Source organism: Stegostoma tigrinum, chromosome 11, assembly GCF_030684315.1.
Source record: "Stegostoma tigrinum isolate sSteTig4 chromosome 11, sSteTig4.hap1, whole genome shotgun sequence".
NCBI lineage: Eukaryota > Metazoa > Chordata > Chondrichthyes > Orectolobiformes > Stegostomatidae > Stegostoma > Stegostoma tigrinum.
Genome location: NC_081364.1, coordinates 17497557 through 17509826, shown reverse-complemented (window position 1 = coordinate 17509826; position 12270 = coordinate 17497557). Strand labels below are relative to the sequence as shown.

At 42.2% G+C, this 12270-nt stretch overlaps 1 protein-coding gene across 2 annotated transcripts in view; it reads left to right on the top strand.

Moving 5' to 3' along the window:
* The window catches only part of LOC125460399 (SRSF protein kinase 3-like), a 49440-nt gene that overhangs the window by 20913 nt on the left and 16257 nt on the right, over positions 1-12270 (top strand). For both annotated transcript variants that reach the window (XM_048547850.2, XM_048547852.2), the window contains exons 6-11: positions 1424-1511; positions 5352-5458; positions 8176-8332; positions 8937-9037; positions 9701-9808; positions 12174-12243. In XM_048547850.2, the coding sequence (XP_048403807.1) occupies positions 1424-1511; positions 5352-5458; positions 8176-8332; positions 8937-9037; positions 9701-9808; positions 12174-12243 (631 nt within the window). The remainder of the gene's footprint in view (positions 1-1423; positions 1512-5351; positions 5459-8175; positions 8333-8936; positions 9038-9700; positions 9809-12173; positions 12244-12270) is intronic.

Here is a 12270-nt window from a genome sequence, read left to right as displayed (position 1 = left end):
TTGTTAGCAACGCTGCCATCCCTGCTCTGCTAATGATTAAAAGTAGACTAACACAGCTAGGTTAAATTTGTCTTGCTTTTTGTGGACAAGATATAACTGGGCAAATCTCCACATTGTTCAGAAGATGCCAAGTGTTGTAGCTGTAATGGAATGACTTGCCTAGATGTACAGTTAATTCTAAGCCCAGGTCTTCAGTACTACTTCCAGAGTGTTGTCAGGATCTGTGGGTTTTACAGTATCCAGCACCTTTAGCCACTCTTGATATTATGTGGTGTGAATCAAATGGGCTGCAAACTGGTATTAGGGAGGCTGGGAACTTCCAGGAAACTCTGAGATGGATCATCCTCTCAAGTCTTTTTGCTGGAGATGGATGCAAATGCTTCAGCCACCCCCATTCACAGCTCAATGCGGCAGGAGAACAGAGTTTTAACCTGATCCATAATTTGTGCAATTGCTTAGCCCTGTGTATCACACGCTGTTTCCATTGACGAGCATGTGAATAGTCAAGTTGTAGCTTCACAGGGTTGACTCTTCATTTTTACATAGAATGCCTGATGCTGCCTCTGGCATGCCTTCCTTGACATATCATTGACCGAGTAATAGTCCTTCTTAGAATTTGAATCGTGGCCATTTGTTTGAAGCACATGCGGTGTATTTGCCTCACAAGTTGGTGGCACAAGTTGCAGATGTGAGATTGATATAGCTTGAAGTCTACAATAATATGTGCACCCCCTTCACTGATCTTTGCTGGCAGCTATAAGAACTGGCATAGCTAACATCTCTGAGAGGTTGGGAAGATTCAGGTTAATAGCTTTCCATCAGAACTAGAATTAAGAATGAAATAGTTTTTAGGCAGACTGACATACGGAAAAAGTGGGCTAAAAACCAAAGGTGAAAGCCTGTAAGGAGCTGGAAGGCAGGGGAGACTAAATGACAAAGAGGGTGCTGGTGCAAAACACAGGGTGGTGTAAATGGGACAGATATAGGACAATACACAGGGCTGGGGAAGGAGTAATGTTACAGAAATATCACAAAATCATGGAATTGTTCATCATAATTTCTTACAGGAATGGCTAAAGCTGGATATTGAACTGCATTACATATGACACATTTAAAGATTCCTACTTATTTCGGTTACTTCCCAAAGGGTGTCTTGTGTCCTTCCGTTCTCCCAATTGTATCAAGACATTTACAGAAACTAAATGAGCATGCAGGAACACTGCTAACATGAAGTGCCAATATCTCAAACAGTCAAATGATCGTTAAGTATAACATAAAAACAGAAAGTGCTGGAGAAACTGAACAGGCCGAGCAGCATTTGTGGAGAGAAAAGTAGGGTGAAGCAACTTATTCTTATTTTAATGATTAAGGTTCTCAACAAAATATTTTAACATTCTCATTAAAAAGTTATTTATTTTCTCAGGTGAGATGGAAATGCTCAAAGGACCCAGGAAAAGACCGAATAGTCCAGCTACTGGATGATTTTATTATAGTTGGTTCAAATGGTGTTCGTATCCTTTCAAATCTACTCATTTTAAATTTGGCATACAACAAGGAGCTTCTTTTTAATGTTCCACACAGGGATTTCTGCTTCTGCCAGAATAAAGAGTATACAGTTATCCGTATACAGAATTCCTAACTCCTCATTTTTGTCAATCATAGCCCAGATTTTTATTCAAAAAAAGGGGAATATGAGCAACAGGAGCTTTCTTTGTAAAGGTTTATTGAAAAACAGACAAGAATTCCAGAAACAGTCACTTGATTACCCTTAGTTGAAAGGGATACATGATTGTTGGATGTTTATGAATGAGCTGAGGAGATTACTATGAGAATGTTTACCTTAATAAGTGAATAAAGATAGATATTGATTGAGATCATCGGAGCTTTATGGATTCGCTCAGTGTAAAAGAAAATTGAGAATGTAGATTTCCTAAGTGAAAGGACTTTGGGTGAAGAATTTTGAGAATGAGATATTTACTTATGTGGCAATAAATGTCAGAATCAGGCCTATTTCAATAATTTAGTAATTTCTCATTTTGGCATGCTATATAGATCCAGCTGTAGCCTCATAGTTATTAAAAATTGGATGCTGTTACCCTATAAAGGGATTGGAATCATAAACTAAATTGATGCTTACAAAACAGTACTGAAAGGTACGTTCAACAGAGGTCTTGCCTGTTCAGCTGGATGTTAGTGGAGAGCATTATTTGGAGAGGAGCATGAAGTACATAGAACATAGAACATAGAACATAGAACATAGAACATAGAACATAGAACATAGAACATTACAGCACAGTACAAGGCCTTCAGCCCTCGAGTTGCACTGACCTGTGAAACCAGTCTGAAGCCCATCTAACCTGCACTATTCCATTATCATCGATGTGTTTATCCAATGACCACTTAAATGCCCTTAACGTTGTTGAGCCTACTACTGTTGCAGGCAGGGCATTCCATACCTTTACTACTCTCTGAGTAAAGAACCTACCTCTGACATCTGTCCTATGTCTATCACCTCTCAATTTAAAGCTATGTCCCCTTGTGTTAGCCATCACCATCTGAGGAAAAAGGCTTTCACTGTCCACCTTATCTAATCCTCTGGTCATCTTGCATGTCTCTATTAAGTCACCTCTTAACCTTCTTCTCGCTAACAAAAACAGCCTCAAGTCCCTCAGCCTTTCCTCATAAGACCCTCCCTCCAGACCAGGCAACGTCCTGGTAAATCTCCTCTGCACCCTTTCCAAAGCTTCCACATCCTTCCTATAATGCGGCGACCAGAACTGTACGCAATGCTCCAAGTGTGGCTGCACCAGAGTTTTGTACAGCTGCAACATGACCTCATGGCTCCGAAACACTCTCCCTCTACCAATAAAACCTAACACACCGTATGTCTTCTTAACAACCCTATCAACCTGGGTGGCAACTTTCAGGGATCTATGCACATGGACACTGAGATCCCTCTGCTCATCCACACTACCAAGAATCTTACCATTAGTCCAGTACTCTGTATTCCTGTTACTCCTTTCAAAGTGAATCACCTTACATTTTTCCACATTAAACTCCATTTTCCACCTCTTAGCCCAGCTCTGCAGCTTATCTATGTCCCTCTGTATCCTGTAACATTCTTCCACACTATCCACAACTCTACCGACTTTAGTGTCATCCGCAAATTTACTAACCCATCCTTCTACGCCCTCATCCAGGTCATTTATAAAAATGACAAACAGCAATGGCCTCAAAACAGATCCTTGTGGTACACCAATAGTAATTGAACTCCAGGATGAGCATTTCCCATCAACCATCACCCTCTGTCTTCTTCCAGCTAGCTAATTTCTGATCCAAACCACTAAACCACCCTCAATCCCATGCCTCAGTATTTTCTGCAATAGCCTACCTTGGGGAACCTTATCAAACAACTTGCTGAAATCCATATATGTCACATAAACTGTTTTACTCTCATCCACTGTTTAGTCACCTTCTCAAAGAACTCAATAAGGTTTGTGGGGCACGACCTACCCTTCACAAAACTGTGTTGACTATCCCTAATCAAATTATTCCTTTCGAGATGATTATAAATCCGATCTCTTATAATCCTTTCCAACACATTACCCACAACCGAAGTAAGGCTCACTGGTCTATAATTACCAGGGTTGTCTCTACCCCCCTTCTTGAACAGGGGGACAACACTTGCTATCCTCCTGTCTTCTGGCACTATTCCTGTAGACAATGACGATATAAAGATCAAAGTCAAAGGCTCTGCAGTCTCCTCCCTAGCTTCCCAGAGAATCCTAGGATAAATCCCATCCAGCCCAGGGGACTTATCTACTTTCACACTTTCCAGAATTGCTAACACCTCCTCCTTATGAACTTCAATCGCGTCTGGTCTAATAGCCCGTATCTCAGTATTCTCCTCGACAACATTGTCTTTTCCCTTTGCGAATACTGATGAAAGATATTCATTTAGCGCCTCTCCTATCCCTTTGGACTCCACACACAACTTCCCACTACTGTTCTTGACTGGCCCTAATCTTACTCTAGTCATTCTTTTATTCTAGACATGCCTATTGAAAGCTTTAGGGCTTTCCTTGGTCCTACCTGCCAAAGACTTCTCATGTCTCCTCCTGGCTCTTCTTAGATCTCTCTTTAGATCCTTCCTGGCTAACTTGTAACTCTCAAGCGCCCTAACTGAGCCTTCACGCCTCATGTTTACATAAGCCCCGTTCTTCCTCTTGACAAGAGATTCAACTTCTTTAGTAAACCAGGGTTCCCTCACTCAACCACTTCCTCCCTGCCTGACAGGTACATACTTATCAAGGACACGCAGTAGCTGTTCGTTGAACAAGCTCCACATTTCAATTGTGCCCAGCCCCAGTTTCCTTCCCCATCCTCCAAATCTAACACCTGGCCTGGTTCATTACCCAGTACCAAATCCAATGTGGCCTCACCTCTTGTCGGCCTATCTACATGTTGTGTCAGGAAACCCTCCTGCACGCGTTGGACAAAAACTGACCCATCTACAGTACTCAGACTATAGCGTTTCCAGTCAATATATGGAAAATTAAAGCCCCCATAACAACTACCCTGTTACTTTCGCTTCTATCCAGAATAATCTTTGCTATCCTTTCCTCTACATCTCTGGAACTTTTCAGAGGCCTATAGACAACTCCTAACAGGGTGACGCCTCCTTTCCTGTTTCTAAAGTCAGCCCATACTACCTCAGCAGATAAGTCTTCATCAAACGTCCTTTCTACCACCATAATACTGTCCATGAATAACAAAAGTATTCTGTTGTTTGTTCTTGTATTCAACATTGTAAGCAGATTAACTGACTATCCACCTCACTATAGTCAGTAAAATCACCCTGTGTTCGAAACATCTGATGAGATTCATTGGTCAATAGCAATCACTGTACTTCAAAGTAGTTCATTGTATTATAATATTCACATGGGATGTGGACATCGCTGGCAAGCTTGGCATTTGTTGCCCATCTCTAATTGCCCTTGAATACATTGGCTCTCCTAGACATTTTGGAGAACATTAAGAGTCAAGACCATTGCTATGGGTGTGGAGTTACATGTGTGCCAAACCAGGTAAGGATGGCAGATTTCCATCCCTGAAGGACATTAGTGGGATTTTACTACAATTGACAATGGTTTTGGTGTTACTATTAGACTAGCTTTGAACGTGAATGTATTTGTGTGTATCAGATTAGCTTTCTATATGAAATGTTTGGAGAAATTTGTGAATTTAGTCATTATAGAAGGATAAGCCATTGTTATTTCTTCACAAGACCACTCCTAATTGAAAAGGAGTGACTAAGCAGTTCATAACAATCCTTCACTCTTTATCTCTAGATGTGTGCCTGGTTCTCGAGCTGCTTGGGGACCACCTTCATCGATGGATTCTCAAATCAAAGCTGCAGGGCCTGCCCATGACATGTGTCAAAAAGATTATCCAACAGGTCAGATTGACGGTCTGCTCCAGGGAGAGAGAGACTTGCTTGAAGCCTGATTTTGTTCCAGAAATAGGCAATGCCAATTGAGTACTCGTCCCACCTGATGCCTGAAATTGGGCCTTAAGCCTTGTGATATTTTGGGGATGCACTGCCTATGTCTACCATGTCTCCATTTGGAGAAGTTGAATATCAGGCCACTTGCCTTGCCAGCAACAAGAAGGGGTGGGTGGAGAACGGAGCGGATAAGGAACAGGAACAGGAAGGTGCATTGACAATTGGGAATCTTGTGGAACCAGAGCATATTCGAGTGTCTCTTGATGCCACAGGAATAATTTTGGAGAAAAGGATACCTTTTGTTGAAGAGAATACTGTTCAGGTATGGGAGTCCAAACCTGGAGGGCATCATTTTGAGGTGAGGGAGAAAGATTTAAATGAGACCTGAGGGGCAATTTTTTTCATGCAGAGGATGATGTGTGTATGGAATGACCTGCCAAAGTAGGTGGTGGAGGCAGGTACAATGACAACAATTAAAAGGCATCTGGATGGGTACATGAATAGGAAGGGTTTAGAGGGAAATGGTTCAAATTTTGGCAATGGGATTAGATCATTTTAGGATAGCTGGTCAGCACGGCCAAGGTGGACAGAATAGACAGTTTCTGTGCTGTATGACACAACGACTGACTGCTGAGGAATCCTGAGTGGAACAGACTTGCACACATTTCACACACACACTCATGAATATGCACAAAGATGTCAGTCTAAATTCTGGGCCCAAGGCCTGGACAACCGTGAACCTATGACATTCTGCCTTAACTGGCATCTGATCTAGTTGAATAACATGGACAATGCTAGATTTGCTGTCTGTCACCAGCTACCCTTATCCTGATAGAACTCATTAGTGAACGAGTTGAGTTTTTAAACAATCTCGCATCTTTCTTGATCATTTTTTTGGTTGTTCTGAAATCATGAGGTAAATTTACTTGCTGATGTGTGTGCTGAACGCATGACGTTTTGTTTGCCAAGGTCCAAAAATTGGTTTTGTCTAATGATGTAATTTGAAACAAAATAAACTGTTTTTCCAGTATCTTGACCAACTTTCTGCTCTCAGGAAGAGAGGACGAAATCTTATGGGGGAACCAAGTGATGTGGGCTATCGTGAGATCTGTGGCAGAATCAGGTGAAAGGTCTAGACACCTCTAGAGCAGGAGCATCTTGCTCCAACTTTGATGTTTTTAACATGTAGCATAGCAAATATCTTGCAAGGCAGCAGGGAGTTGCCAATTACAAGAGATTATTGACTGCTAAACCCAGCCCAACTCATTTTTTCATAAGCTTTCTATCTTACCAAACCTACCAAATGATTTAGACGTTGAGAAAGCATGAAAACCACGAGTACCTGGCAAATCTAGCTCACCACTTTCTCCAATTGACCTCCATATCGGATGCTGTAAATGGCAGCTTGGTGGCTCAGTGGATAGCACTGCTGTCTCACAGTGCCAGGGAACTGGGTACGATTCCAGACTCAAGCAACTCTCTGTGTGGAGTTTGCACAAACTCCCTGTGTCTGTGTACTCTTGTTTCCTCCCACAGTCCAAAGATATGCAGGTTAGGTGGATTGACCATGCTAAATTGCCCGCAGTGTCCAGGGAGGTGCAGGCTAGAAGAATTAGGCATGGGAAATGCAGGGTTACAGGGATAGGGTAGTAATGGGTGGATGTGGGTGAGATACTTTTCAGAGGGTCAGTACAGACTCGATGGGCCAAATGGCCTGCTTCCACACTGTTAGGATTCTATCATTCTATAATCTCAGGGCACACTGCATGGGACTAGCCACATGCACCTCACATCTGTGGACACTGGCATCCAATATGTGCCAGTCTCTAAGAATCCTCATGGCACATTTTCACTCCATTTACAGTATGTTTTTGCACTTTAATGCTGCCATTGTAATGCTGCAGCAAAGACACTGTGTGAGAGTGACAGTGCTGGCTTGGGAATGGCACATGGCAAGATGGGACTGGCATAGGATAGGAGGGGCAACATGGGCAGGATGGTAGTTAATGAAGTGGGTTTGGCAAGATAAGGCAAGAAACCTTGCTAGGTCTCAATGGAATCCCCCCCAAAAACTCATCATAATCCTGACTTAGCCAAAAAGGGTAAGATACTGTGCGGGTTAACTTGTCATCTACCGTTTTTTCCGTGCAAACATTTTGCCACATTTTCTTATAAAACAACGGAATGACGTCAAAAGTCAATTATTAGAGTTGAAGTGCTTTGGGACAATCAAAAGAGTTGATAATCAGTGAAGAAATCAGAAGAGGCAGGAATGTGGAGTTGAAGATTATCAAATCGGCTGTGATCTCGTTGAATGGTGGAACAGACTCAATGGGCCAAGTGGCCTACTTCTGTTGCTATATCTTGTGGTGTTATGCTCTTATAAAACACTGTAGGAATGCATGTCCTTCCATTTTCTGAATAAAGTTAGCAAATTGTAAACACGGGCAGCTTCCTTCTCTTACCCAGAGTGCCGTATGTGAGAGAGGATGCTAAAGCAATGCAGTTATGGGGAGAAAGTTAACTCTCAAAGAGTAACTCCTTTGCTCTTTCAGAAGTGTGATTTATAACTGATGATAAAATATTTAATCAGCTAATCACTCAGTTACAATTTACAATGCACATCAAGTGCTTTGGCTGATTGGCTGCTCTTTCTTTGCTTGTGACAGGTTCTTCAAGGTCTTGACTATCTACACACAAAATGCAAAATCCTGCACACAGATATCAAACCAGAGAATATCCTTTTGTGCGTCAATGAACAATACCTCAGTCACTTGGCAGCTTCTCTAGAACAGGAAGTGGGAGAAGCACCTCTGAGATTATCAGGTAATGACATTGATAATTCCTTCTCAAGGTCGACTCAGGACAGGCAATAAATGTTGGCTAGCCAGTGACACCCATGTCTTATAAGTGAATAAAACAAAAGTTAACATTCCAAAAAAGGCATTTTGTCCGGCTTTCCCAAAAGTGCAACTCATTCCAGGTTCTCAAGATTACACAATACTGGATTTAATTTGCTCCTTTGCTTTGTAATGGGCAGTTTTTCATCAAACATAACTACACTATATAGTTCAGAGATAATGGGAACTACAGATGCTGGAGAATCTGAGATAACAAAGTGTGGAGCTGGATGAACACAGCAGGCCAAGCAGCATCTTAGGAGCACAAAAGCTTTTGTGCTCCTAAGATGCTGCTTGGCCTGCTGTGTTCATCCAGCTCCACACTTTGTTACACTACATAGTTCGACAGGTAAAGAATTTGTAGCTTTCAACATTATTACATTGCTCAAAGTGTCGTCATTTATGGACCAATGTTTTCCAAATGCCTCACAATTGTCAGGGACAAGGCAAAAATGTTAAGAAATGTACCAACCCCGAGCAGAGGTTTCAAATCTCCTTGAGTTGATTTGGATTTTTCTTGTGATTCACAGAGATAATGCAAGCAAAGCAATCACTTGTAAACCCTTTGGACCCTAAACATGCTGAAGAAATAGGCGTGAAAATTGTGGACCTTGGAAGTGGCTGCTGGACGGTGAGTTCTGTTAGGATGTAGCATCACCACAATGGTTTTGTAGCCCAAATGTTCAGTCACATAGCTGGAGGATACTGGCCCTCTCTTGGAAACGTGCTTGAGCAAACTGTCATCCCTCATCCTCCATCCTGTACTAATCACTTCTTCTATCCCCTCTTTGTAAAACAACGCACATTCTCCAATACCTTGCCAAAGGACAGAAGCCCATGCTGGAACAGCACAGTTCTGCAATGCTTTCGTTAGTGACAGAAGATCCAAAGCCACTTTTCATTCCTTGAATGGCTACATGCGCTCAAAATTTTCTTGTGGTACATTTAATATAATGGATTAGTAGCTTTATTTAATAGTATCCATGGAATAGCTTGCCTGGAATTGCTTCAAGGAACATTACACAGAGAGCTTCATGAAATATCTTGTTGAAACTCGACTTCACCCATAAGTGGGTGATAATAAAGCTTAATCAGACTTGGATATCTATAATTCTACAAATGATCTGAACTCTTCACAAAATTCTAATATCCCTCCAAGGTGCAGCATTCATTATTCTGCACTGAGTACTTGGAGTGACTTACAATGTTATTAGAAAACCCTGTTTAGTGCCAAGTAAACAAGATTTTACTTTTTGTAAGGTTGTAAGCCATTCTTCTCTTGTCATTTTTCCAGTTTAAGCACGTTTCGGAGGAGATCCAGACCAGACAGTATCGTGCACTGGAGACTATCCTTGGAGCTGGCTATGGGTCCCCTGCTGACATATGGAGCACAGCCTGTATGGTAAGAAATGTGGTAATGCTTACAACTTTCTAATATCTGTGACATGCCCTTTGATGATACTCAATTGCGTATGGTACAGGTGAGCTTACTGCAGCATAAATCAAATGGGACCAGCAAGCAGTCACACCTGCCTCAGGTCTATTCTGAACCTAATACGCTCAGTAAATCCAGTTTGATTTGGTTTATTTATTGTCATGTGCATCTTGTTGCAAAGTACAGTGAAAAGTGCTGTATAGTGTCGCCTCTCTCTGGCGCCATCTTAAAACACGGAAAAAATAAACCAAAACATAAAATATAAAGGGAGCACAATGGAGGCCACAAAGAGGCAGTCACCAGTTAGGACAAAGCAGTCCTGCTGCTGGGGGTGTTAGAAGCAAGGACAGCGTGGGCTGTCTCTCAGTAGTCATCATGTCTCGTGCCTCGTGCTCAGGGGCAGCAAGGGACAAACCCTTGCCCCTTCCCAATATGCTGCTGGAAAATCTGGTGTGTGTGTAAAGCCTTTTAAGTGGCTACTCAGGTGTCTCACTTAACTTGCAGGTCGGAATGGGATTTTTCCCACCAGAGGCCAGTTGGGAGAGTCAGAAAAGTGTTGAGCTCCCCAAACCATGCACACTGCTCGATCGAATGGCCCATCTCTTTCTCCCCTCTTGGCTGGTGGTGGTGGTAGGAGGTTGGAGTTGGGGAGTGGATAGTAAATTACATTGAGTCAGCACAACTCAGAAAGATGGCAAAAACAGAAATTGCTGAACGAGCTCAGAGCGTCTAGCAGCATCTGTGGAGAGAAATCAGTCTTAATGTGTTGGGGTCCAGTGACCCATCCTCAGGAGGACATTTGGCCCATCAAGCCCATGCCAAGTCCATGTGAGGTAAACATTGAACAAAAAAAAAGCAAAGAACTGCAGATGCTGGAAATCAGGGACTATAAAAAAACTTTCTGAGAAAATTCAGCAAATCTGGCAGCATCTGTGGCATCAGAAGCAGAGTTAAGATTTCAGGCCCAGTGACCCTTCCTCAGAAAGATCTGAGGAAGGGTCACTGGACCCAAAACATTAACTGCGCTTTCTCTTCATGTGAGGTAAACTTATCATCTCCATCTCTTCTTCTGTACAGATACTTCTTGAGATTTTGGATAGGGTGGATAGAAAGCCGCCGTTCCCCTTAGTTGAAGGGTCAATAACAAGGGGGAACACTTTAAGATGAAATGTTTAAAGGGGAGTTGAGGAAAATGTTTTTCACCCAGCGAGTGGGTCCAGTATCCACTGCCTGGGAGGGTTACCAAGGTGGGGAACTCCATAATTTTTAAAAACTATTTGGTCGAGCACTTGAAATGTCATGAGGTTAAAGGCTATGAGCTAAAGTTGTGCTAGAGACATAGAGTTTTACAACAAGGAAACAAACCCTTCAGTCCAATTTGTTCATGCCAATCAGACAGCCCTAAATTAATCTAGTCCCATTTGCCAGCATCTGGCCTATATCGCTCTAACCCCTTCCTATTCATTTACCCATCCAGATGCCTTTTAAACGTTATAATTTTACCAGCCTCCATCACTTCCTCTGGCAGTTCATTCCATACGTGCACCACCCTCTGCATGAAAAAGTCACCCCTCAGGTCCCTTTTAAATCTTTGCCCTCTCACACAAAACCCATGCCCACTAGTTTTGGACTTCCCTACCTATTTACTCTATCCATGCTCCTCATGATTTTATAAACTTCCATAGGGACACTCCTCAGCTTCCGATGCTCCAGTGAAAAAAGCCCCAGCCTATTCAGCCTCTCCCTTTACCTCAAACCCTCCAATACTGATAACATCCTTGTAAACATTTTCTGAACACTTGCAAGTTTTACAACATCTTTCCTACAACAGAGAGACCAGAATTGTACACAGCATTCCAGAAGTAGCCTAACCAATGTCCTGTACAGCCGCAACATGATCTCTCAACTCCAATACTCAGTGCACTGACCAATAAAGGCAAGCATTCCAAACGCTTTCTTCACTACCCTGTCTACCTGCGAATCCACTTTCAAGAAGATTTAATGTAGCTTTTGTAGTACAGATTTATTGGGTCTGTACTGCACTCTTTGCCTCTATGATTCTTTAGACAGGCCCAATTTTGGTGAAGAAATTACAGGAAAAATCACTCACAGGAACAAATCTGTGAAGCAGTATTCCTTAATTTTTATGGAATAACATAATTCCCATAATTACTTTTGCTGATTCTTCAGGCACTATGTCATTGATATTTGTCCAGTTCTCCTCTCAGGGATTATCTTTAATGTTTCACAATCCAAAACTTACTGAATGTCAGATTTTATTCCATTAGTAATGCAAACAGGAATTGACAGAGGTGTCTTTTTACCTATGCAGGCATTTGAGCTGGCAACAGGCGAGTACCTATTTGACCCTCGACCTGGAAAGACTTTCACTCAAGATGAGGGTAAGAGAGCATCTTCTTATTCATAAT